Source organism: Nelumbo lutea, chromosome 5, assembly GCF_056320005.1.
Source record: "Nelumbo lutea isolate HS-2025 chromosome 5, American lotus-T2T, whole genome shotgun sequence".
Taxonomy (NCBI): domain Eukaryota; kingdom Viridiplantae; phylum Streptophyta; class Magnoliopsida; order Proteales; family Nelumbonaceae; genus Nelumbo; species Nelumbo lutea.
In genome coordinates this window covers 56,022,399-56,047,987 of record NC_142688.1, presented here as the reverse complement: position 1 = coordinate 56,047,987, position 25,589 = coordinate 56,022,399, and the positions used below count along the sequence as shown (strand labels likewise).

General features: G+C 38.3%; 1 protein-coding gene across 1 annotated transcript; it reads right to left on the bottom strand.

The window, feature by feature from the left end:
- Positions 1-23,657: 23,657 nt before the first annotated feature.
- Positions 23,658-24,858, bottom strand: LOC148852543 (uncharacterized). Its single transcript, XM_088946152.1, has one exon. It carries the CDS (start codon positions 24,541-24,543, stop codon positions 23,899-23,901), a length of 645 nt encoding a protein of 214 aa, XP_088802278.1. The 5' UTR covers positions 24,544-24,858; the 3' UTR covers positions 23,658-23,898.
- Between the last annotated feature and the right edge of the window lie 731 nt (positions 24,859-25,589).

Genomic DNA, 25,589 nt, shown 5'->3' with positions numbered 1-25,589 from the left:
TTAGTACATTAATAATTTCAGTTATTATTCTATTTTTATAAGATCTATTAAAAATATTTTTTTGAAAGTTATTACATAAAATTTCTATTTGGAAGCTACAATAACTCTAAGTTATTTAATCTATTTTCATTAATTCAATAATACTTAAATATTTTAAATTTTTTATATTTTATATTTTTATTATCAACTATTATTAAATCTATTATAACTAATTTTGTGTTTTTGATAAAACTTTTAAAGTTATTACATAATTTCATTGTTTAATCTATTCTTTTGTTTTTAAATAATATTTAAAAGTTGATTAGTTGATATTCAAAATACTTAAAAATTAGTTATTTACAATATTATTTAGTTGTTTAAATAATACCATTATTTAATTTGTTAAAATATTAACAATTTATTAAATTTAATAATCCATAAAATTATAATTTATACTATTATTACAAACTTTCATTATTTTAACTATTTAAAATATTTAAATTTTTTGTTATTGAAATTTTTTATTTTAAAGTTATTATGTAATTTTAATATTTTATTAAATAGTTATTTTTCTATTTTTAATATTTTTATTTAAAATATTGTTTTTTGAAATATTTAAATAATATTTTTTAATCTTACTTTTTTTATTCACCTAACATTTCAATAATATTATTATTTAATTTTTGAAACAATTTTTAGTTATGAAGTTGAATAATCCATAAATTTATAATTTATATTGTTATTACATAAGTTCATTATGAGTTTTATTTCATTATAATAATTAATAATTGTTAATTTTTTTAATTCAAACTTTCTTTATATATATATATATATGAAAAGTGGGGAAGATAAATATGAATTATAGATAATTTAGGAGATAAACTCTTTCCTAAATTAAAAATAACTTATGAGATAATTTGGAATTAGAGATATAAGAGATATAATTTAGGAGAAAGGGTGGGGGGGATAGGAATAAATTGGAATAAGCATAGGCTTTACAAATGATTTTAGATTCTATCTTTCACAAAAAATAGGTGCTAACTATATGAGTTTTCTTAGTTTCCTAATAAAAAGGAGAGAAAAACGGGAGATTGCCATGTTGAGGTGACAACTCCAAGGCTTCTAGAGAGAATCTTGCACCCCCTTTAGAATTGCTTGGTTGGAGTAACAAAATATAGAGAGGCAATCTAACATGGCCTACTTTACTTTAGTGTATATATATAGATGAACATGGTTCCACTGTTTATAACTAAGTTTTGTTAATATTTAACAATAAATATTATTTCATAAGATATTACAATGTATAATCTCTTACCAATGTATATTTTACTAATAAATGTTATTCCTAATTGTTTAGGTTGTTATATTACATATAATGAAATAATCTCTTACCAATGTTGGGCTATCTCCAAAAGTTATAAAACATGTTTCCTCACAAAACCAAGTTCGTGAAGGAAAATTGATAATGGGAATAATAATTTATACTTATGATCATTAGTAATATTCCTAGAAATATATATATATATATATGAGCAATATTCTATAATAAATACAAAATCTCTTCTGCGGACATACTATTTAAAACCTTACTTTGCCCACAAAACCTCCAAATAAAAAGAAAAAGAAAAAAAAAAAAAAAAACTCAACCCTATTAAATGAGTCTAACTATATATCTAGAAGAAACTTGTTGTTTTACATGATGCTCCTTCATCATGGTTCTATGTTTGCTTGATTTCTAGCTATACCAAATGTCAATTATTTAATTGAGGTGTGCAAGTTTTATACATTGAACTGATAAGAATATGTACAGCAGTTTTAGGCCCACCATATGTGAAGTTCAGTTTTTGTCACATGAGAAGCCGAGAAGACACTCACTAGGAAAAAATAACTTAAGCAACATAGACAAAAGCAGCAGTCTCTTAGATGTATATACCCACTAGGCTATGTACTAAATTATCATTTGGAAGACACTAAGGTTGGCACTAGGCTATCTACTAAAAATGTAGTTTAGGCTATCTCTCAGATGTATCTACCCATTGTTGTGTATTCTTGGTCGGTGAGGACACTGGTGCAGTGCCCATACACTTTTTTAGTTTAGAACCTGCATATATAGGTGGTGCTTTGCATGGTTTTTAAAACCGACCTGGAGACTGAATCGGTCAGGGTCCAGTTACTAGGTTGAATGGTTGGACCATTTGACCTGAACTGTTGATCCGTTTTGACAAAAAATTAAAAAAAATAATAAAAAATGAAAATTGATCAAAATCGTTCAAATAGTATGAATGGTTAACCACCCAGGTCAGCAGTTTGCTGACCAAAATCAAAGGTTTTTATGAAAAATTCGGTTTTGGGGATAACCAGAACCAATCACCTGACCGGTTCCAGTATTATTTCTGGAATCATTAACAACAATGGGTTATACAATTCTACCTATTTTATAATGTCCATATATATATATATATATATATATATATATACTTACATTGCCTTCACATCCAGGCCATCATGAGAAATATTTAACTTATCTGCTCTGATATCTTCTGTTATATATGTATGTATGTATGCAAGATTGACTATTATAACAAACAATAATAGAATGCCCATACTTAACTGTCGACACCATTATATGTCTCCCAGGGTCTTTGTTACCTTGCATGGAAGCTTCCCTCGGACCCACGTTTCGGATGTTCAAACTTCAAAGGATTGGGAGACACAATTGATGGTGATGATGTTGTATAGTAGTACAATAATTTTTAGAAGAATCCTATTAGCGTGTGTGAAATTACTAGTATTTCACATTTCACTTTTGTGGATGGTTTTCAAAATCGGACCAGATCAGATGGTTGGATCGGAAAAACTAGGAATCAATACAGTGACTGGTTCTATTTTACCTTAGAACCATTATTTTGTAAAAAATTGTTGATTTAGTCAGCAAGTCATTGACCTAAACAGTTAAATCATTCGAATCATCTAACGGCTTGGCTGGTTTTATTTTTTTTAAATTATTTTATTTTTATATCAGAACAAATCATCAAATAGATTTAAGAACCAGATTCCTGACTGGTTCGTTGTCGAATTCAATTTTAAAAACCTTACTTTTGTGGGAATTGAGGTCATGAAGTAAAAGGTATGTTAAATCAAATCTGTGCCCCACAGAAGATGCCCCACATGCACATTTCAGCATGTATTGGAAACATTTTCCGAAGTTGTCAGTGGGAAATGTTTTCAATACACGGTTGTAATTTTCTGTGGGGCGTTTGTGGGGCGCCCTCTATGGGGGCACAGATGTGAATTTTCAGGAGATGGTGAAAGTTCACTTCTTATACCATATAAAGTTAGTAGTATTTTATTTTCATACACAAACATTTGCACTTTTAAAATAGGTAAGTTTCAAAATACAAGTACAATTATTGCTTCTGCTGGCGCTTTGATACTTAAAAAATAAATAACAATAATAATAATCAAATCTGATATTTCAATGGTGAACTACTTTGCTTATATAAAAATATATCCTGAGATTTCTTATTTCTTGGTGGATATATTAAAGAGTTAAATAAAAGAAATATTCAACGGTAGGACCCACGTAGAAGATCCAATTGGACAAGAATCACCAAAAAGGGATTGTGTTTGATCATTAAGACCATGAAACCATCAAAAGACTGGACACGTACAGCACAGCGGCTCACCGGTTGATCATCTGGTCCGGTCCAACCTAACAACACTTACCTACCAAAATCATGGTGTCACAACGATTATCTAATGCTTCCCAAAAATAATTGATAAAGAGAAATAAAATAAGTTTTCTTGGACTCCATGTCCTAAGAGTCTTGAGGGAGGGCAGCTAGGGAAGGGATATCTTGATTAAAGCCATGTAGTCAGTATATCGTGCAGTTGGTACTTGGTAGGGCACAACCAAAACACTATTATTTGATGAATTTAATGGACTACCCTTGTGATTGGCTTTCCTTATTGTACACTTTGACTCTGAAGAAAAGTAGTCACACTGTAGAACTTGGTCTTCCATATTTAATAAAATTAATTGTCGTGTAATTGGCTTGACTATAATAAGGGTTTTTAATCCCAAACCCTATAGAGGTCTGAAGGGATATTTTCAAGGAGAACCGAACCAATCAGAAGAGCACAGTGACAAGGGTATTTGTTATAATTATAAATAGATTACTCCCAATTATCTTAATGTATTTCCTAAAGCAGCTTTCTAATTGATTTGAAATTGGGATCATGTTTTCAAAACCGGACCGAATTAAATGGTCGGACCAGAAAAAATTAGGAACCAGTTAGATAATCGATTCTGTTTTATCCCAGAACTGTTATTTCTTCAAAAAGCATTAATTTGGTCAATAAATCATTAACCTGAATGATCGATCGAATCATTCAATGATTTAACCATTTTTTTTTTTGTTAAAATGAGCCATTCATTTAATTTAAACAGTAAACCATTTGACCCAAAAACTGGCCCTTGACTGGTTCGATTTTAAAAACCTTGATTTGGATTTTTCAACTCACACTGAGCTTATGTACTATGCATATTGGACAATTGATAACTCTATGATTAGTCATGGTGTACGATTTAGGCCCAACTCTTTCTACAGACCACATGTACAAAGGACCAGTTAAGCCCCATCAAATATTTATTTCCTTTCCCTTTCTGTGGCCTTTAAAATTGAATGATACCTCAAAAAGACCTAAACACCCTTGACTTGGACAGGTTGTAAGAGTATCATTAGATTCCAACCATGAGATTAAAAAACAAAACAAAATAAAACCCAAATTGGAAAAGATAGAATCATCTTCAGAGAGCTTAACAGTGAAGAGTCATTTATTTCTTTTTCATTTTGAAACCATTTACCTACTCTTTATCCCACAGATGTTTACAGAACTCTTTTGGCTGTCCAGAAAAGGATTTGGTCTCTTGGGAGATTGGGATAGTGCATTAATGGCTGATCACCAAGTAGAGACCTTATTAATGGTGCCACAAGAAAAGACATTTTTGGAATAATATATGGTGGGGAACCCTATTTGCACACAATAAGCTTCCATTCATTGTTGGATCATTTTCATACCTGCTACCAGAGTTTGTAGGACCAAAAACCTTGGTCCCCAAATCCCTCTTTTTAATTGCCTAAAAAATCTCCACCATGTGGTGAATGTGGTGAATGAGTTTCTCTTATCTAAAGGTGTAAATTGGACCGTCTCACCCGTGGTCTAACATGAATTTGGATCAGTTCAGTATTATCTGGCATGATGGTCCATAGGCTATGTCAGGCTTGACATGATCATGTAAATGGTGCTGGGCCTAAGGTTTTAGGTCGACAGGCTGGACCGATACAGAATGACCAAACAAACCGTATCAACCACAGACCATGTGCCGGAATGACCCAGCCTGCACCCGGCCCAACACGGACTGCACCGGCAGCATGACCCACTATGCAAATAGAAATTCAGAGAAGAAAGAGAGCGTTCATTATGTGGTAGAGAAACATTAAGTAGTCTTGAACTCTTGATATGGCATGCTTATATAATTAATTATGGTAGTATAGTAGGCCTCCTTAAAATTAATATTTATAAGCTAACATTTGCTGATATATTAAATAAGGCCAATGAATTAGCTTGAATCTAGTATATATCAATGAGTAATATTCTTCATTAATAGCTACTGATAAATGTTATTTTAGTTATAATTTTATATAGAACTAGATATTTTATAGCAAATTAAATGTAAAAGTTCTAAACCTATTGTTAGAGCAGATGTGGATGTTTTTGTAGTACTTCTGAATTCAAATTACTATCACACCCTTTGTTTTCTTGTAAATACAAGAAAATATATAAAATAGAACACTGCAACCCTTCTCTCCTACTTTTTCAATAAAAGGTAAAGAAGAATGAAAAAAAAAATTGAAATTTCCACCATTTCAATCTCCTTAGTTAGTCCATGTCTTGCTTTCTCCATTCCAAGTGTTTGCTAACAATTCTATAGATCAACCTGGTGTATTAGAAAAAAAGAGCATCAAGTAGTTAACCTGTTTTGCTTTTCATGATTTTTCATTTTGGTCTGAGGAATTTGGTTACAATAATGGATATTTCTCTGTGTATTTCATGCTCAAGTCTGATGAGTAAAAATTGGTTTATATCATGATTTTCAAAATTGAACCAGATTGAACGGCTGGATTGAAAAAAATCGGGAATCGGTCAGGTAACCGACTCTATTATACCCCAGAATCATTATTTCGTCAAAACTGTTGATTTAGTCAATAAACTGTCAAACCGTTTGAATCATCCATTTAAAAAAAATATGGTAGTGTCAATAAATTAAATTGAATGATGAGATTAGTTGAAATTTATAGATCATGCCAAATTTCCAATCAACTAGTTGATACATGCAAATCTGAAACTTCAGATTGACAAGAATGGGTACCTCAATGGCATAAGAGTCATAGGCCCCACTCCTAACAGTCAATGGTTAATATGTGGCATTTTGGGCAACAACAGAAAGTTCTTTTCTTCCCTATCCCTACTAAACTTTTTGGATGTTTGGCCGCTGAGGGGTAAAACTATGGTTTATCCCTCCCTACAAGCTACAATGTAATGTCACTTCAAGGGCAAGGGTTGGTATTAACACTATTTAGTTATTAATCTTGGGTGACTTTTAACCATTCTTGTTTTTCAGTTTTAATGTTTCACACTTTCACTTCCCATTAATCATTCACCAATTTCTAATAATATGGAATGGTTGTGATTAAACAGATGACATTTGGATTATGCATCCCCGCTAGAAATTTTTACCGGCTGGGTTCAATACATTCAGGTCCGAGCTCGAGTATGGCCCAACCATCGGGTTTAAGTTTAGATTCTAATCCTAGCCCTCATATAAAACCCGAAACTCAGACATGAGTCAGAAGTTAAAAAGTTAAATAAAAAACTATTTTATTTATATTAAAAGATCTCAAAACCCAAAATAATGAAAGATCTCACTATTACTTAGAAAAAGATAAGAGGAATAAAGAATCCGGCCCGATCCCAAACCTAACATATATATATATATATATATATATTCAAGTTAGATTTGGAATTGGACCAGGTTCTTTAAAAAAACCCAAACCAGTAGGCCTAAAATCATATCCAAGTTCAACTTAGAACAGGTCGAGCTGGACAGGTCCATCTGGTCCATGAGTATGTCTAATCCCCAGACACAAGATATAATTATGCATGTTAATATAACTGAATGGCACCAAACAAAACGGAATTGTATAACAGGATTTGGAAGGGTTTCTACGGTTATTGAGCTGCATTGACAGAGCCGATTTCAAGAAGCTATCTATGATAGATTCATCAGAAAGTCAAATTTTGAGATCATATATAGACCTATTTTCAGCTTTCCTGATATTTACCAAACAGAGCTTCATGAGTTTCTGGTTTTTTTGGCCCATAGAGCACCGGAAGTCATTGCAATGAAAGCCCTACCAAACGGTCGGGCACATAGTTGGAATGACTTGATTACGTTATTATAGCTGAATATTTATTAGATAAAAATAAATAATCTAAGAAAAAGAGAGATAATACTAGGGTAATCATAGGTTAATTTGGACTTTGCATTTATGATAAGGGCTATAATTTAAGTCTGGGCCTGAAATGTAAGTCCGAACCCAAATCTTGACGGGGCAGGGCCAGGCCGAACCTAATTCTAACTCTATATCTTTTATATATAAACATTATATATAATATAAATTATACATATCATACTATCATATTTATATAATATAACATATATATATATATATATATACCAAAAACGTACGAGAGTACTGACTCTGTCAAGACCTTCAGACAGTGCCTAAGGGTTAACTAAACATTTTTATCTTAGGTTTCTAGGACGTCAGTCTCACAGGTAAGCAAGAGATGAATTACGTAATATCGAATCCCTTATCTTACATTATTACATCCTTAACTAGCTTATTGATAGATGACTTATAACCAACTGAGCGGTGTCTCGATTGGCATACCTAAGTTGAAAAATTATTGTGTTGTGTTAAATAAAAAGAAAAAACAGAAAAAAAAATAGACAACCGTTATAGGGCAATAGACCTCGGCTCATTTATGTGTTCGTGTGGTAAGATATTAGCTGTATATGTGTTTGCAACTACTCTAGAGATAATGCCATAAGGAAACTGATAATAAAGAAATATTTAATACTATCAAAAGCCTCTAATATGAGAACCTCGATCACAAGAGGATCTGCTGCCAGCAAAAGGCATGGTATCACCGTAATAGTACAACATCCAGCCATACATCAGAAATATCTCTGTACTTATATATTACATTCATGGTGGTGAGATGTAGTAGAGATACAAATTTGGGTTGGCCCGAATTAGTATTTTACACTAATTCGGGCACGGGCTTTCGATTTAGGCCATGTTTGGAAATACTTAAAAATAAGTGTTTATTTGGGCGGGATTTAAGTATTTATTAGTGTTTGGGAAATAAGTCTGAAATAAGTGTTTGTTTTAAAAATACGGGCATATTTTTTAAGCCCAAATTTTCAGCTTTATTTTTAAGTGCTCATACAATAAATACTTATTCATTTTTTTCTCCCATAATTGTTTCTAGTAAATGTTTAGAATACCAATTATAATCTTTTTATAAAAACAATCTTACAAAGGCACCTTTTTTAAAAGTAATTTTTATAAAAAACAATTTTTATAAAATTATTTTTACGAAAGTACTTATACAAAAGCACTTTTGTAAAAGTAATTTTATATGAAAGCACTTTTATAAAAATACTTTTATAAAAGTAAAAGTACTTTTATGAAAGCACTTTTATAAAAATACTTTTATGAAAGCACTTTTACAAAAATACTTTTATGAAATCACTTTTATAAAAGTACTTTTACGAAAACACTTCTAAAAAGTACTTTTACGGAAGTACTTTTATAAAAGTATTTTACAGAAGTGCTTGTCAAAGTACTTTTATGAAAGCACTTTTGTAAAAGTGATTTTATAAAAGCACTTCTATCAAACTACTTTTATTTATTCACTTTGGATTTGATATTTTGAAATTTTAAAAGAAGTGAAGGACAAAAAGTCACAATTGCTTATTTAAGTACTTATTGGAGAAAAAAACCACCAAGCACCCAATATAAAATAAGTGCTTATTTTTAAAAATAAGCAATTGAAAAAGTTGGGTGCCAAATGAAAATAAGTGCTTATTCAAATAAGCACTTGCCCATTCAAATTTTGTCAACAGCCTAAACCAATAACGAATGGATGAATGCCACGCTATTAGCGTGTTAACATGCTTTTTACTAGCAGTAAATCGCTATACACAAAAAGATCCCTTTTCTAGCCTTGCATTGGGAACATTTTTGTACTTCTGTGCTTTATTTCATGGGGAGATATTCCGAATGCAAGGCTATAAAGGCTATTCGAACGAGCCTTGCACTGACTGAATCCAGTTTTTTTTTTCCAATAAACATCTAAATTTAATCATATAGTAGGTGTTTGGCATCAGTGCTAAGAACATCGCACCATTTTCTCATAAAAATGGTGCTTGGCATGTGGAGTTGTAAGCACTGCTTTCTGAAAAAACAGCATTGGTTTCGTTTGTTACCTATACTGGCAGCAACATTTTCAACATGGTCTATATTATCCAACATCCAAGATGATGCCACAATAATGCCAACATGAGTAGAGTTTGTGTGGGCAGAAGATCCGACTCCATCATTGCACCGTCGGCAGCAATGTACCATTTTCTTAGAAAACATTGAATTTGATGTTTCTCCGGACTACACTTTTCCGATTTTCAAGATATGGTCTAGAACAACATTTTTTTTGAAAAAACAGCATGAAACAAGAGGATGTTGTTTGAAGTACTGATTTCTTTGATGTGGCGCCTATATGATGCAATGCCAAATACCACCATAATTATCTGGATACACACGCATTGTAAGTATTGGCTGTACTACCAAAAATGCGGTGCTACAGGACTTGGGGCTTTGCGAAGCAGCTACATAGTTCGGTTCAAAAGCCGAGGTCATCCCTATTGCTGGTTCAAAGCTAGAAGCACGACTCGGTCCTGTTCTAAATCTAGGTCTAGAAAGGCGAGGTCCCAAAGAAAGGCTAGGCAAAGAAGACGAAGGAGAAATCGTAGGCGAAAATGTAGGTGAAAGCTTAGGTAGGTGAAAGTGTAGGGTTACCAACTCGGGTGGGTTCTCACGCCAAGGTTCCTTTGTTTTGGGCAAGTCCAATTACAAACAAAAGAGAAGGTCGGTCCCGTACCCGAACAAAGAAAGACTAGACCGAAGGTACCGTCCCACAAGTTAGGTGCTTAGCTGAAGGTGGAAGTCCAAAGCTTAATAAGGTGGAAGGCGAAGCCGAGGCGGGTTGAAAGACAAGAGAAAAGAATTCAATCTCCCCTTACGCAATGTTGGTCCTTTGACAAGTTTTTCACAAAGTGGATGCTTTCAGACTCAAACCTGCAATATTCTCACATTTGCCGGCCTGAGATATTACTGGTGCACAAAGCAATGGCCCTTAAAGGAATGATTTGGTATTTTGCCCGAAATTATTTGATAAAAATAATAAAAAAAGAAGTTGACATAACCTTGGACCAAAATTTTTCAGCAAGGTCATGTCATCCAGAGAGTCTTTAGGGCAACCTATCTCAAGTGGAGGATGTTGACAATGGCATCTTGCTTAGCGTAAGAAGTTATATAGCTGTTAGCTATGACGCAATCAATACTCTGCTATTTGGTAATTTCACCAAATACTTTTGTGATTGGTTTGCTATAGAGAGATCTCTACTTCTCTAGCTAGTACCAAGACTTTGATTATTTTAATGAAGGATTATTGTGTCTAGATCTTGAATAGCTGGAGATTTTAACTGTGTAGTATCAACAAATATGTTTCTTGAGTTCAAGCCTTCTAGGGATCTGGAGGGATATACTTAAGTGGAGCCAATAAATGGCAAGAATATTATGTTATAATTATTAGAATTAATACCTTAATTTTCTAGTGCATATATTAAATTAATTATCTTCTTTATTATTGGTTGGCAGTAGGGATTTACCAGTGAGTTTCGGTCTGCTCCAAGATTTTTTTTTTTTTTATTGACGTACCATATTTAGGTAAGGGTGTCAATGGACCGGTTTTGGATTGGACCCATCCAGTCCAAAATCAATTTGGGCAGATTGGACAAACTAACAAGATATATTGAACTGGATCAATCTGATCCAAAATATTTATTAGGTTGGGTTGGATCTGGTCCATCCATAACAAATTTATATTGGATTGGATTGGATTAAGCCAACATCTAATTCATTGATATAAGATAAGAACATATGTGTCAATGGACCGGATTTGGGTTGAAACTAATCTAAACCAAAATGAATTTAAATAGATTAGACGGTCCAAATTAATTCAAAACATTCATTGGATTGGATTAGACTTGGTTCATTTATAATAGACTTACATTAGACTGGAAAGGATTGGACCAAATCCAGTCCAATTGACGCCCGTATACTCAGGTACTTCTAAGACTTATCAGTAGGTTATTCCTTTTAATTTTACTATAGTTGAGTTCAGTAACAATATGTTGGAGCATATGATCAACTTGATGAGAATCTTCACAACAACATGGATGAAACAAGTTCCAAAAAGTTGTATATTCTAACTAGTTGACTAAATCATGTGCTTTCCTTGGAGAGATTAATGGCATTTGAAAAGAATTTTAGGATTCTTTTTCTTCCTTCTTATATAGAAAAAAAATCATATATATATATATATATATATATATATATATATGTTATCACTTTTCTAGGTATATAATATTTTAGCAATATAAGCTGAGTTTGTTATTTTATACCTTGAGTATCTTCCCTCTCCATTCAAGAAACCTGATGTCTTATTTCTCAACCCTAATTTTCTATCAACCCTGATAGTCTAGTAGCTGAGATGGTTATTTGGCACCCACCCCTGACCCCTCTAAGTGGCTTGAGTTCAAACCCATAAAATCTAATAGATAATCAACCTAATCAGTTTCTCTAATAGTTTTGTTATCTTCTTTTATTTTTCTTTGAGGGGGGAGGGGTGGTTCTGATAATAAGGTCTGTGTTGGTTTTCTAATTATATACCCCTCCCTCTCCCTCCAGTTCCTATCTCCTGATTGGAAAAACGAAGAATCAGATTACTTGTAACCAGAAACAATTCTGGAAATAAAGATGTATATTCAAATTAATTAAGGAAAGCAGTTGGTTGGAATCAAACCTGCATTGCTAGGTTGGAAGGATATGCTTATACCCCATTCCATTGATATTCTTTATTAGTTAACTCAAAAAGTACTTATGAATATAATACATAGCTATTTTATAATAATAGTATGTTACCAGATGTTACCAAAATAACCAACATTACCCCTACATTTCCTCTCCCCTCTCTCATGCAGATGTATAACAAAGACATGTATTTGCAAATATTTTGAGCATAAATACAACACATTAGATTATGATTTGATCAGATTCGCATGGCATCAACACTAATTTAAGCCAATTTGACTAGAGCTGACATTTTCCAGTCCTAATCCCAATGTATATCCAACCCCATTTCAGTTTTGGGCCAGTTAGTCCCTCCCTCGGGTTAAGGGCCCCCAAATTGTAACTGATGGGGTGCAATTCGGTCGGTCTTAGCTGTCAATGAATTCGCCTCTGAGCTGGAGCGACGGGGAGCCTAAAACGGAAAAGATGAGGGAACTCCGGGGGAACCCGGTGAGATAACTCCGAAGCTCAAGTTAGCAATCTCTCAAAGGCAAAGTATAGACCAAATGGCGCAAATTTCACATACCTTGTTGTTTGGGGGTAGGGGGCCTTTTATAATCACTTCACGCACTCGCTCCGAAGCCCTTGTCAGGTCGGGTATGATTACCCTTGCATCTGTGAGTTCGGGTGCCGTCCTTTCTGTTGGGACAGAACCGTCACTGCCTTTTGTCAGAGTCGTCTCTATAACTGGAGATGGCGGTGTCAGGAGGCGGTGGCAGGTGGCCGTTTGGAGTGCGGCCGTCAAGCGTCAGATCCCAAGTCAGTCGGGTGCACCGCCCTTGGGTACGGTCTTCCTCGGTGTCAGGCATAGTACGGTTTGTTTGGTTTTGGTGCCTTGAGAGCGATGTGGTGGAGTGGTGAGCAAGGCAAAGTCTTGAGTTCAAAGATGTCCTGTTCTTCTAAGGTAGGCCAATTCGGTGAGGTGTGTCCCGAACTGCTTCAAGGCAGGCCAGTTCGGTGAGGTGTGTCCCGAACTGCTTCAAGGCAGGCCAGCATTCTTTAGTCCAAAGGGCATGACCTTGTAACAGTACAAGCCGAACTCGGTTATGAAGCTGGTTTTTTCCTCATCGGCCTGGTCCATCTTGATCTGGTTGTAGCCTGAGTAGGCGTCCAGGAAGCTTAGCAGCTCATGTCCCGAGGTTGCGTCCACTAGGCGGTCAATTTGGGGTAGGGGGAAGCAGTCTTTTGGGCAAGCTCGGTTCAGGTCGGTGTAGTCGACGCACATGCACCACTTGTCGTTCGCTTTTTTGACCAGCACTGGGTTGGCTACCCAACTCAGGTAAAGAAACTTCCCTTATGAAGTCCGCTGCGAGGAGCTTTTCGACTTCTTTGTCAATCTCCCTCCAACGCTCCAGGGCTAAGTTGTGTTTCTTCTATCTAATGGGTCTGACTACAGGGTCAGTGTTAAGTTTGTGAGTTATAAGGCGGGGGTCAATACCGGGCATATCTGTCGTGGACCACGCAAAAATATCTAAATTTTGAAGTAAGAAACTCATCAGTTCGGTTCGCAAAGGTTCCTTGACGGAAGCACCGATCTGTAGTGTTCGTGCTGGATCTGTAGCCGAGGTCGGGACTGCGACTGTTTCCTCAGTGGGCGAAGCTCGTTCCTTGCCCTGCTCCGCAGGCCGCTCCAGTTCGAGGTCGTTGGCTGCCTTGGTTTTTCCCTTTAGGGCGGCAAGATAGCATTTGTGGGATTCAAGTTGGTCGCCCCGCGCTACCCCCACATCGAAGTCCGTGGGGAACTTCATTGCCAAATAATAGGTGGAAACCACTGCATGCAAGATATGCGTAATTGGTCGCCCTATTATGGCGTTGTATGGGGAGGGGGTCGCGACCACCAGGAAATCGTGGTTGAGTCTTGCCGCGCATGGCCATGTGCCGACTTCCACAGGTACTGTTATTTTCCCCAGGGGCCTGACTTCCTCTCCACTGAAGCCCACCAGAGGAGTGTGAGCGGGTTTCAACTCGCTTTTCTACAACTATAATTGGTCGAACGCCGATTTGAATAGGATATCCACCGAACTGCCTGAGTCTACCAGTACGCGCCGGACTTCGAAGTTGCTGATCCTTAGCTTTATGATGAGCGCGTCGTTGTGGGGGTAGTGAACACCTCGCGCATCGTCTTCTGTAGAAAAGATCAGTTCTTCTATCTTCAGCCTCTTGGGAGGGCTCTGCTCCTCTCGGGCTGCTTCACAAACTGACGTCCGTGCTGCTATCGAAGTGCATCCTACCACCACCGAATCGCCCACTATCACGTGGATGGTTCCCCAGACTGGCCTCTCTTCTAGGGGAGGTCGCTGCAAGGCTTCGGCCGGTCTGTTGCTCGGCTCGGGGACATTCTTCCCGTGTTCCCCTTGCCGACATGCTTTATTACTATTGTCATAATGTACAAAATTTCTCAAGTACCCGCGACGGATGAGTCCCTCTATCTCGTCGCGGAGATTATTACATTGCTCGGTGCTATGACTGTGATCTTTATGAAAACTACAATATAAATTTTTGTTCCTTTCGTTTGGGTTGCTCTTCAGGTGAGGTGGCCACTTTATGCAAGGGGCATCCTTGATCATCATCAAGATCTTGGTCCGCCTTGTGTTCAACGGCGTACAATTCGTCCGAACTGCTAAGGGAGCTTGGGACGGCTGGCTTGGCTTCGTCTCTCGGTTTTGGCTTCTATCGCCGGGGTTGGAGGGCTCGCCTTGTCTTTTTCTTTTTTCAACCCCGCCTTCGGCTCTCTGGTTGATCTCTTCCTCTGTTCTCATAAACTTGTCCGCAAGTTTGAGGAATTCGGCTACGGTTGCTGGCTGGCTGGCCACCATGTGCCATTTGAATTCTTTGTGCGTCACCCCTCTTTTGGCTGCGGCGAGCTGTACCGCGGGGTCTAACCAAGGGATCTGCAAGCATGCTTCATTGAACCGCTTGATGTAGCTCCGGATGGGTTCTCCCTCTCTTTGGATTACCCCAAAGATACTTTCCTCGGTTCTGAGGCACCTCTTGCTGGTAACAAAGTGCGCGGTGAAGATTTGCACGAACTGGGCCCAACTTCTTATTGACCCGGAAGCAAGGTTCCGGTACCAGGTGCAGACCACCCCTCAGAAGGTGGTGGTGAAGGCCATGCACATGCATGACTCGCTGGCCCTAGCGAGGTGCATTTGCGATTGGAACAGAGAGAATGGAGACGGTTTTTACCTCGCCTGAGCTCATTTCTTCCTTGCCTATGAGCTCGGGTAGCACACGGGTAGCAGTTCGGCGACTTTGCCGGCGCCTTCTTTGAGTGGGCCTGGTGCTGGCGCTACTGGCCTCCGTGTTGCCGAGCTCGATGGTCCCAGAATGCTAACCTGCTGCTAAGGTACTGAACCGATTCTCCGTGAGTGGGAACTCGGGTTTGGAGCGCCAGGGTGACTTCGTAGGTGAGTTCTTGACCCAACCGCGAGCTGCGAGGCGGGGGTGATCTTTCTTTGCTTTCAACCCGGGGACGAGGCCTGACTATTTGGGGGGTTCTGGGGTCGGGAAGCTTCTCCTTGGTGAGGTCAGCCACTTTGAGGGGAGGCCTTGACCGGCTTTGAAACAGGGTGCCGGGGGGGAAGCAGTGGCTGGTTCAAGGGTAGCTGGAGTTGGTGCTGCTGGAATTGCTACATTTGGGCCTGCATTGCCCACATGCATTGCATTAAATCATCTAGCTGGTTCTGGCAGGCTGCTAGTGGGACAGCAGTTGGTTCAATGGGGAGTGGAAGGGGAATGTTCAACGAAGGAGTGTTCAGAGGTGCCACCGCCTATGGCACATTCAAACTTGGGATCCCATCCACTGAAAGGGGGATGGTGAACTGCCCAGTGCACACCGCTGGAACATGGAGTTGCTCTCCGGTAGTGGTTGTTTCTATTCCACGTCTGGCACTGTTGGAGGAGGCCATTTTGGTGTTGGAGTGGGTGTTGGAGTTTTTGAAAGAAGGGTAGATAAGAGAGATTTAGAGGGAGGCTTTTAGAAGTGTTTCCCACAGACGGCACCAATTGATGGAGCGCAATCCGGCCAGTCTTAGCTGTCAATGAATTCGCCTCTGAGCTGGAGCGATGGGGAGCCTGAAACAGAAAAGATGAGGGAACTCCGGGGGAACCCGATGAGATAACTCTGAAGCTCAAATTAGCAATCTCTCAAAGGCAAAGTATAGACCAGATGGCGCAAAGTTCACATACCTTGTTGTTTGGGGGTAGGGGGCCTTTTATAATCACTTCGCGCACTCGCACTGAAGCCCTTGTCAGGTCGGGTATGATTAACCTTGCATCTGTCAGTTCGGGTATAATCCTTTCTGCTGGGACAGAACCGTCACTGCCTTTTGTCGGAGCCGTCTCTATAAGTGGAGATGGCGGTGTTAGGAGGCGGTGGTAGGTGGCTGTTTGGAGTGCGGCCGTCAAGTGTCAGATCCCAAGTCAGCTGGGTGCGCCGCCCTTGGGTATGGTCTTCCTCGGTGTCAGGCATAGTACGGTTTGTTTGGTTTTGGTGCCCTAAGGGCGATGTGGTGGAGTGGTGAGCGAGGCGAAGTCTTGAGTTCGGAGATGTCCTGTTCAGCTAAGGTAGGCCAATTCGGTGAGGTGTGTCCCGAATTGCTTCAAGGCAGGCTAGTTCGGTGAGGTGTGTCCCGAATTGCTTCAAGGCAGGCCAATTCGGATTACTGTCTGGTTTGGGGCCAAGGGTGAGTTCGGGCCCCTGGTAGGGAGTTTGGACCGCTGGTTTCTCCCCTTGGTGCTCGCGCCTTAGGCGTGTTTTTATGTCGAGCTGTTGCCTTTGCCACGTGTTGGGGTTCATAGCTCAGGCATGCCTTTAAAAGTTGCCCTAATTTTCAACACTTGAACCACTAATCTGCCTGCCACTCCCCAAAAGGAGGTCTCAACTTTTCACTAACAATCTAAAATTTTGAAGACAAATGCATCCTGCACACTGCAAATTATTGCAAGTTTTAATGGGATTTTTGTTCATTCTATTGGGTATCTAAAATATCACCAATCCTCTTTAGATAAAGGAAAGAGAAAGTAGAGACTAAGGAGACCATGATGGTGGAGCCTATTAAAAAAGAAAGAAAGAGATGTAGCAGAGGTAGAGCCATCATGGATCTTCCACGTCATAGATCCAGAAAAAGAGAAAAGAAAAGGAGTTGGAAAAGGAAAGGAAAAAGAACTGCTTCATAATAGTATTCATAGTAAGGAAAATTATATTGAGATGTCTTAGAATAGACGCCATGCATATAATATAATATTCCTACAGACCATTGTTTTAAAACCCCGAGTTTGCTTATTTTATCATCTATTTTTCTTATTATGATTCTACTAGTCAACCATGGTTATTAATTAGGGAACCAGATATTGAGTCTGTGAAAATAAATGCTTCACACTAACTCAAGCTGTCTACTGAAGCTTTAAGTAGTTGTTGACTTCACAGTATTAATATATAATCCAAAACAAGTTTATCAACTAATAATCCGATCTGGTTAAGGGTGATCCGAGTTCTATAATTGGATAGAATAAGGATACACCCCCATCCTATCCTATAATATCCGAGTTCATTTTATATCTGAAATCGATTCGAATTTGATCCGAATATTGGCAAATCAAATTCGAATCTAGGTATATGGATTCGGACCGATCCGTTTACAGCATGGTTTCTTAGGGTTTTGCAGTAGATAGAAGTCAAAACAGTAATATCTACTCAAGTTTCTCTTCAAGCAATTAATTAACATAAGTTTGATGCATAAGGTGAACACTGAGTGGAACAATGGTGACTCTAGGCTGTAGATACTGAGTAGAACAACTGGCTATAGTCCTATAGGGGGACCATCAAAAAACTGTTGGACCTTTGGTTTGAGGTTATAGAAGGCATCTTCACAATCAGCTCGCTCAGACTTTTCTTCCTGGCAGGACACGGCTCATTCAGCATTGACTGCTTCAGCATTCAATGTACAAGATGAGATGATTAAATGTTTAAAATTACTCAGAATTAATTAGGTGAAGTTTTGGATCACAAGTTCAACTTGCAAAGGAGGCTTTCTGTGATTTGTACAGGCATTCAAATCTGCACGGGGCTATGTGTTTCTGTCCCCTACACTTTGGCTTATTATACATCTTTGCTCTGAATTATTTTATTCTGTATTTGTCCTAGGCCAAAGGTATTCTGCTCCATATGGTCCAGACTGCAAGCTCTAGAGAGTGCATTTTTCAACAGTCAATGTTTAAGATTAGGACAAAGAGTCACAAAACCAAGGGAACCAATTCCACAGTTTACCCTATTCCACCATTTGGATTCATTTTTATAGCCCATAAGAATTCAGAAACCAGTAGATTTTAAGCCCCTTTAATTTACGGTCTTTTAGGGATCTCATCTTTTGGTCTAATGGGATGGTTTTTGGTCTTTCGGGCTTCTAAAGACCGAACAGGGCCTTAGTTAATGAAACATCATTGCTTGCGGAAGCGTGGGCTGTTAAAACAGTTGCACTATTTCTACAGTTCAGCACATTCAATTATTAATGCAAAGACCCGTGAAAGATATTATATCTCTAATCCAGCACTCTTACAATTTACTCATTTCACAAGCAAACTTGGCTATCCAGAGCTGCAGAAATGGTTGCTCAGAGAAGGAATGCTGAAAAGATTCCTAACTTAAAAAATAATTTAAATTCAGGGGGATATTGATTAAAATATAATTTTGGGGTAAAATAATTTCCCCCGTTGCCAATGCTTCATCATGCATTCAGTAGTTGAGTTCCGATCTGCTCCACTTGTTTTCATTGCACTACTTGCTATGCATTTTCATTGAATCTAACAAATGTTTCATTACGTATGTGGTATAAGGATCAAAGTATCAATGTTGAGTATTGATGGAGCGCAATCCGGCTGGTCTTAGCTGTCAGCGATTTCGTTTCTGATTGGAGCGATGGGGAGCCTGAAACGGAGAAGATGAGGAAACTCCGGGGGGAATCCGGTGAGATAACTCCAAAGCTCAAGTTAGTATTCTTTCAAAGGCAAAGTAAAGACCAGATGGCGCAAAGTTCACATACCTTGTTGTTGGGGGTAGGGGGCCTTTTATAATCACTTCGCGCACTCGCTCCGAAGCCCTTGTCAGGTCGGGTATGATTACCCTTGCTTCTGTCAGTTCAAGTGTCGTCCTTTCTGCTAGGACAGAACCGCCACTGCTTTTTGTCGGAACCGTCTCTGTAACTGGAGATGGCGATGTCAGGAGGTAGTGGCAGGTGGCCGTTTGGAGTGCAGCCATCAAGTGTCAGATCCCAAGTCAGTCAGGTGCACCGCCCTTGGGTACAGACTTCCTCGGTGTCAGGCATGGTACGGTTTGTTTGGTTTTGGTGTCCTGAGGGCGATGTGGTGGAGTGGTGAGCGAGGCGAAGTCTTGAGTTCGGAGGTATGTCCTGTATTGCTATAGGGCAGGCCAGTTCGGCGAGGTGTGTCCCGAACTGCTATAAGGCAGGCCAGTTCGGCGATGTGTGTCCCGAACTGCTATAAGGCAGGCTAGTTCGGCGAGGTATGTCCCGAACTGCTATAAGACAGGCTAGTTTGGCGAGGTATGTCCCGAACTGTTACATGCAGGCCGGTTCGGGTTACTGTCTGGTTTGGGGCCAAAGGGTGAGTTCGGGCTCCTAGTAGGGAGTTCGGACCGCTGGTAGGGGAGATCGGTCAGCCAGTTTCTCCCCTTGGTGCTTGTGCCTTAGGCGTTCTTTTGTGCCGAACTGTTGACTTTTCCATGTGTTGCGTAACTGTGAGGTCGGGCCAAATCTTCCTTCATCAAGTATTGTATCAGATGGCTCAAACTTAAATACAGATGAAGGATATGAAAATGCTTGGATACACTAGACAATGTATATAAATGACATAAATACATTAATAATAATAAATTTCAAGTTGAATTATCAATGTATAAGATATAAATATAATAATTATCACTCTATTTCAGTTTTATAATTATAATTTCACTTTGTTTTGATAAAGTTTATTTAATAATAGCTCTATTTTTCAAATAATAAATATTTTTTCATTTTTAGCATGCACTTTATATATAAAATAAAGCATATAAACATATAAATCATTTAAGGCATATAAAATAAATTATTATAAATTTCAGTTTTTATTAAAGTTTGGTAAAAATTAATTCTTAGTTTTTATAATTATAACTTTTTTTTTAGCTTTTACAATTATAATTTTTAACTTTTATTAAATTCCAAAAATGGTCAATATACAGAGTAGTACATGCACCGGGCACCGATATGCTTCTGTATCGGTATGCATAGGACTATATCTACTGATGTAGTATGATACAATCTCATTCAAAGGTAGTGATACGTTCAAATCATGTGATATAAGCCTTATCTTAACATCATAGATATTAGTACAATATGTCCTGTATCGAATATATCATATTGATATTTTAATCCATGATTTAAATCGATTACTATGATAATACTATCTACAAATCTACCAACCTACAAGAAACTGCAGTTGTATAAATTAGGGCTGTTCATAGGTCGGGTTGGGTCGATTTACTGGGGTTTTTCCAACCGACCCGACCCAGTTGGGTTACCTAAGATGGAAACCAAAACCGACCTGGTCGGTTTGAGTCGGGTTGGGTCGGTTTGGGTCGGTTTCGGTTTTGCTCCTATACAAAAAGGACATAGAAGCCTAGAAGGAAAATTCTATTCTGAAAACTGAAGTTTTTAAGATATTTTCTAGAAATATATTTAAAAAGTTAGAATTAGAATAGAAGACAAAAGTTATCAAGAAAATAGAAAGTTAAACTGTTTTATAGAAAGAAGGCTGAAATTTGCATATTTCAAGAAACTTTCTAAGTTCTAATTTAAGTAAAAAATGACACTTAATTCTAATTGTAATTGCCTAATTGGTTGTCTATTTGATGTAAAAGACTATAGAAACTAGGATAGAGACAACTTAGTTAAATAGGAACTAGAAGACTAGGTTAGGTTGTAATTAGGAATTAAGATAGAGGTAACTTAGTTAAGTAGGAACTAAGTCGGTCCGGTTCGGGTCGATTTCGATTTTCACACAAGAAAACCGAAACCAACCCGAACCATCGGTTTATGAATTTGTACAACCCGAAACCGACTGGTGCTTATGAAAACCTAGCAAACTCGGGTTGAATCGATCCGAATTGATCGGTTTGATCGGGTTGGGCCTTATTCTGAACAGCCCTAGTATAAACATCTCGAATTCTCGTTCACGTGGAGATGTTCGGATGCATGACTGTAATGTCTCGTGGGTAGCAGATTCAAGCTCCGAATGCATTGATATCTACCCACGTGTAATGAAAGAGTCAGCATCTGTTATCCACAATGTATTTGCTAATACACCCTACCCGCAAGACTCTCGTGTGTGGATAGTGTTCTTGGTGGGTGGTAGAGATCCAGTCATGTAATGTGCACTTGTCAGCAAATCCTGATTCAACAATTAAATAAGCCTTGCAGTTGCTAAAAAGCCCGATACGATGGTAGGAGCGTATTTGGGCAATATCGATAGTGTTTTTTTATTTATTTTTTATTTTTTAAATCTGATTGATAGAGGCATATCCCGAAACGATACATATCGGCCAATACGAACCGATACATGTCGCAATTTTAAACTTGAAATCTTAATTTTCAGTGTTCCGCTTTCGGCTACTGTTTCAGTCGTCGTTATCATGCACCACCTTGGACCGTACTTATCCCTTTTTATTTGCTTTGAGTCAGCATCTACCTTCCCATCGTGCAGGTTGTGCCAACCCAGAGACTTCAACAAAACAACTCTTTTTAGTTTTTAATGAAATAACAAATACCGAACCATTTAATGAATTGAAACAGATCTTTTACAGATGTTAAGCATGTAATACTTTTTTTCCTGTAAGCCTTACAAATCCATCTTACACCATAAATCTGGAATACTGTAGATCAGACACTTGGAATATGACACAATATTCCAAATCTGTGGTCATGCATGGAAGTAATTGAATTGAATAGAATTCTATGTCTAGCTTTGCTTTGAGTAATGTCTCCTTATATTCTAATTTCTCAAGTCATACAAATGAACTAGAGTTAGAACTTAGAAGCTGTCCCTTCTGGCCAAGTAAGGGTGGCAAATGGGCCAGAACTTGTCACATGAGAATAAGAGTGAGTGATATAGCTAAAACACATGGGCCCACTTTGGGCCGCCCCCTCAACATCCATGCATGAAGGTCATGTATAAACAAGATCTCAAGCCCATTGTGTCTCAGCATAGCTGGCTTCTCTTGTTTTTATTCTCTGCTTTCATAAGATGCTTTGCTCCCTGACTTATGCAGCCTTGGCTTGTTTTCGAGATCAAAATAACCAAAATACCCCGGATAACATCAGAATTTGCCATAACAATACAACGAATAATTAAAATAATTAGAGGGCATTTAGATATTTGCAGCCACCATTTTTTTTGGGTACAATGTCAGGGTGTACAAATGCAAGGAATCTGAATTATCATTGACAAAAACAAAAAGGAGACACAGTGAGGCAGATAAAAATGCCAAAAAATTAGAGATACGTGTAAAAAATATCTTTACCAATATAACCTTCACCACGGAGTCAAATGGTTATTAATGGGTCTTTAGCTCAATGTGGGCTGGGCCCAGGAACCTCTAAAATAGGACTAGTGGGCACAAATCCTGGCCGTTGATTTATTTTTTATTTTTTTCGATTTATTTTTTATTCTACCCTTATTAATTAATGCTTTCTATTGTAAAGGGTTTCTTTTTTTATTGCATATAGAAACATAGAGATGACTAATAAATGATGGGGAGAGGGGAGAGATGAACTGGTGGGCCCTATTTACATTGTGGTGGGCCTTGCCACCATCGTGTAGGCATCTTCTTTTGACATTAAGTTTATATAGAATTGAGAAGAAAAGAGGTCCACAGCAATCCCCATCATTTACCTATATTTCATAACTACGTTATTAATGAGTTAAAACTGTACGCATTGTGAATTCCTCATGAATCATGACTCTCTAGAAAAATTCAGTTGATCAGACGTTCAAGATTACCCAATGAAGGCCTGGTTTAATCAGATCTTCTCATCTTGGGTGGGAGTGGGACCCTTGGACTGAATGAATAAAGACATGTACCATGTTAAACTGAGACTCTTTCTATCATAGACAATGGGATCTGGTGTTCCCAGAATCTCTGCAACTCTTATTTCTCTCTGAGCTTGAAGCCTTGAATTTCTGTAGACTATTACTGTGGCTATCTTGAGAAGAAAAGTTATTTGATCTCAATCTTCTAGACCTTGTTTTGTTAAACAAAGTAATTAATTAATTAACAATAACAATGCCTTCCAAGACAAGTTAACATGTGAAAATTATTAAACTATAACTTAATTTATTTATAAACAACAATATTTGTCAAATTAAGAGAAAAAATAAGTCTCCTCCACGATAATTGAGGCACGTTTGGTCATTTTTCGTACCAAAGGAAGCTGACCCATTCAGCGAAAAGAAAGGAAAAAAAAGCCCAAGAACTGAAACATCAAGCATTGATACAGCTATAACAACATAAGCTTAATTACTTATCTATGAGTGTCGGCCGGTAATTTCACCCGGACCGGCGATTCAACAGATCGTAGGCAGCTCGGCTGGACCGAGGAAGAAGCACTTTGGATTCGGCAACAGCACAACTCCTCTTGCACGAAGCATAGAGATCAATGAACCCAAACCGGTCGATCAACGTTCTTGACACCTTTGTGTTCTTCCAACAGTCATCGTCACCCTCTTGATCCTTGGAACACTCCATTAACGCGGCGATGAAGGGATCTCTTCGAAGGCTGTCGTGGGAGTTCTTCTTTCGGATCGAGAAAATGGCGTCGAAGTTGAATCTTTTGGCAGGGATTGGAGTGCCAGCAGGCGGCAATGGGAGTAGAAACAGAGAGCCGTCTTTGTACTTGGACGACAGCGTGCGAGGAATTGTAGAGTTCTTGGGGATTCCGGGGTGTTTCTCCCACGAGAAGGGGATGCCGGAGAAGTGAAGCGATGAAGGTGCTGGGCTGGAAAGCAAGTCATCGGGGTTGGAAGAGGAGGAGGATGAGACAGAGGAAGAAAATGAGCGGAAAGAAGATGAGGAAGACAAAGATGGGCTCCGCCGGCGAGACGAGAGACGCTTTGTGGTCGGAGATGGAGTGGTGTCTCCCTCTGTTCGGAGGATTTTTTCAGCTTGGCCGGTGGAAACTGGAGAGGAATCCATACGTTTGCAGGAGGAGATGAGGGAGAAGCTTTCTTGGTTTCTCTTACCTCTCTCTCTTTCTCTGGCTTTATATTGTTCTGGCTCTAAATTGTACTTATTCTTTATATATAAACATATAGGCTTGATTTTTACTTGTAGAGTGTAAATGAAGGTAAAAGGAATATTATAACGAACAAAACGTCTCAAAGAGAGAGCTGTAGCTTGTAGAAGCCTATGCCAAACAGAGAGAGAGAGAGAGAGAGAGAGTAGAAAGTAGAGAGACCCAGGAGAGGGCAAATGGGGTTGAGGAGTTACAGACTTACGGGTCAAATGGAGAACAAATGGTGGAGAAGGCTGGACGTGGCTATATTATGAGCTTGATTCCTCCTGCCTGAATAGTAGTTAGGTATAAATGGGTCGGGTTGGACATTTGACCCGATTAGTATGCAATGATTTACCATATCTACACTCGTAAGATGTGGTAATTTTAAAATGGGTTCGAAGAGCAATCAAATATTATTTGAGTTCAGAGGGCTATAGACGCAGTTGTGCAAAAGAGGGGCAGAAAAAAAAAAAAAAGAAAAGGAAAAGGTGATGGCAACCCTTGACCCGAAAGATGTCCTTTTTGCCACAAATGAAGGGATCTTTTGGCATTTGATGGGTACTCGGGTTGCCATTTTGTCACTGTAATAAAGACCCATCTAACCGATGCTCATCCGGTTTGGATATTGTTGTCTAGACGTGAGGCCAAAGAGAGTATGAGCTTTATTTAGCAGATATACATTTTCTTTTGAGAAGTATGGAAAGGCCCAATATATATTTATGATTTTCACTGCAGAGTTATAAACTTTTTCAGTTTATTCATCAATGTCCACCCATGAATTGGTATCAATATTGAACTGGCACCCACCCTAATTATACTTTGGGTCTAAACATTCTGACCCTAGGCTGAACCGTCATTCTCCCCATTTTTTTTGTATCAGATCATTGTGAACCAAAACTAAAGACCATTTTTATTGTCTATTATTAATTAATAATAAGCTATAATATGTTTATCTGTTTTATAC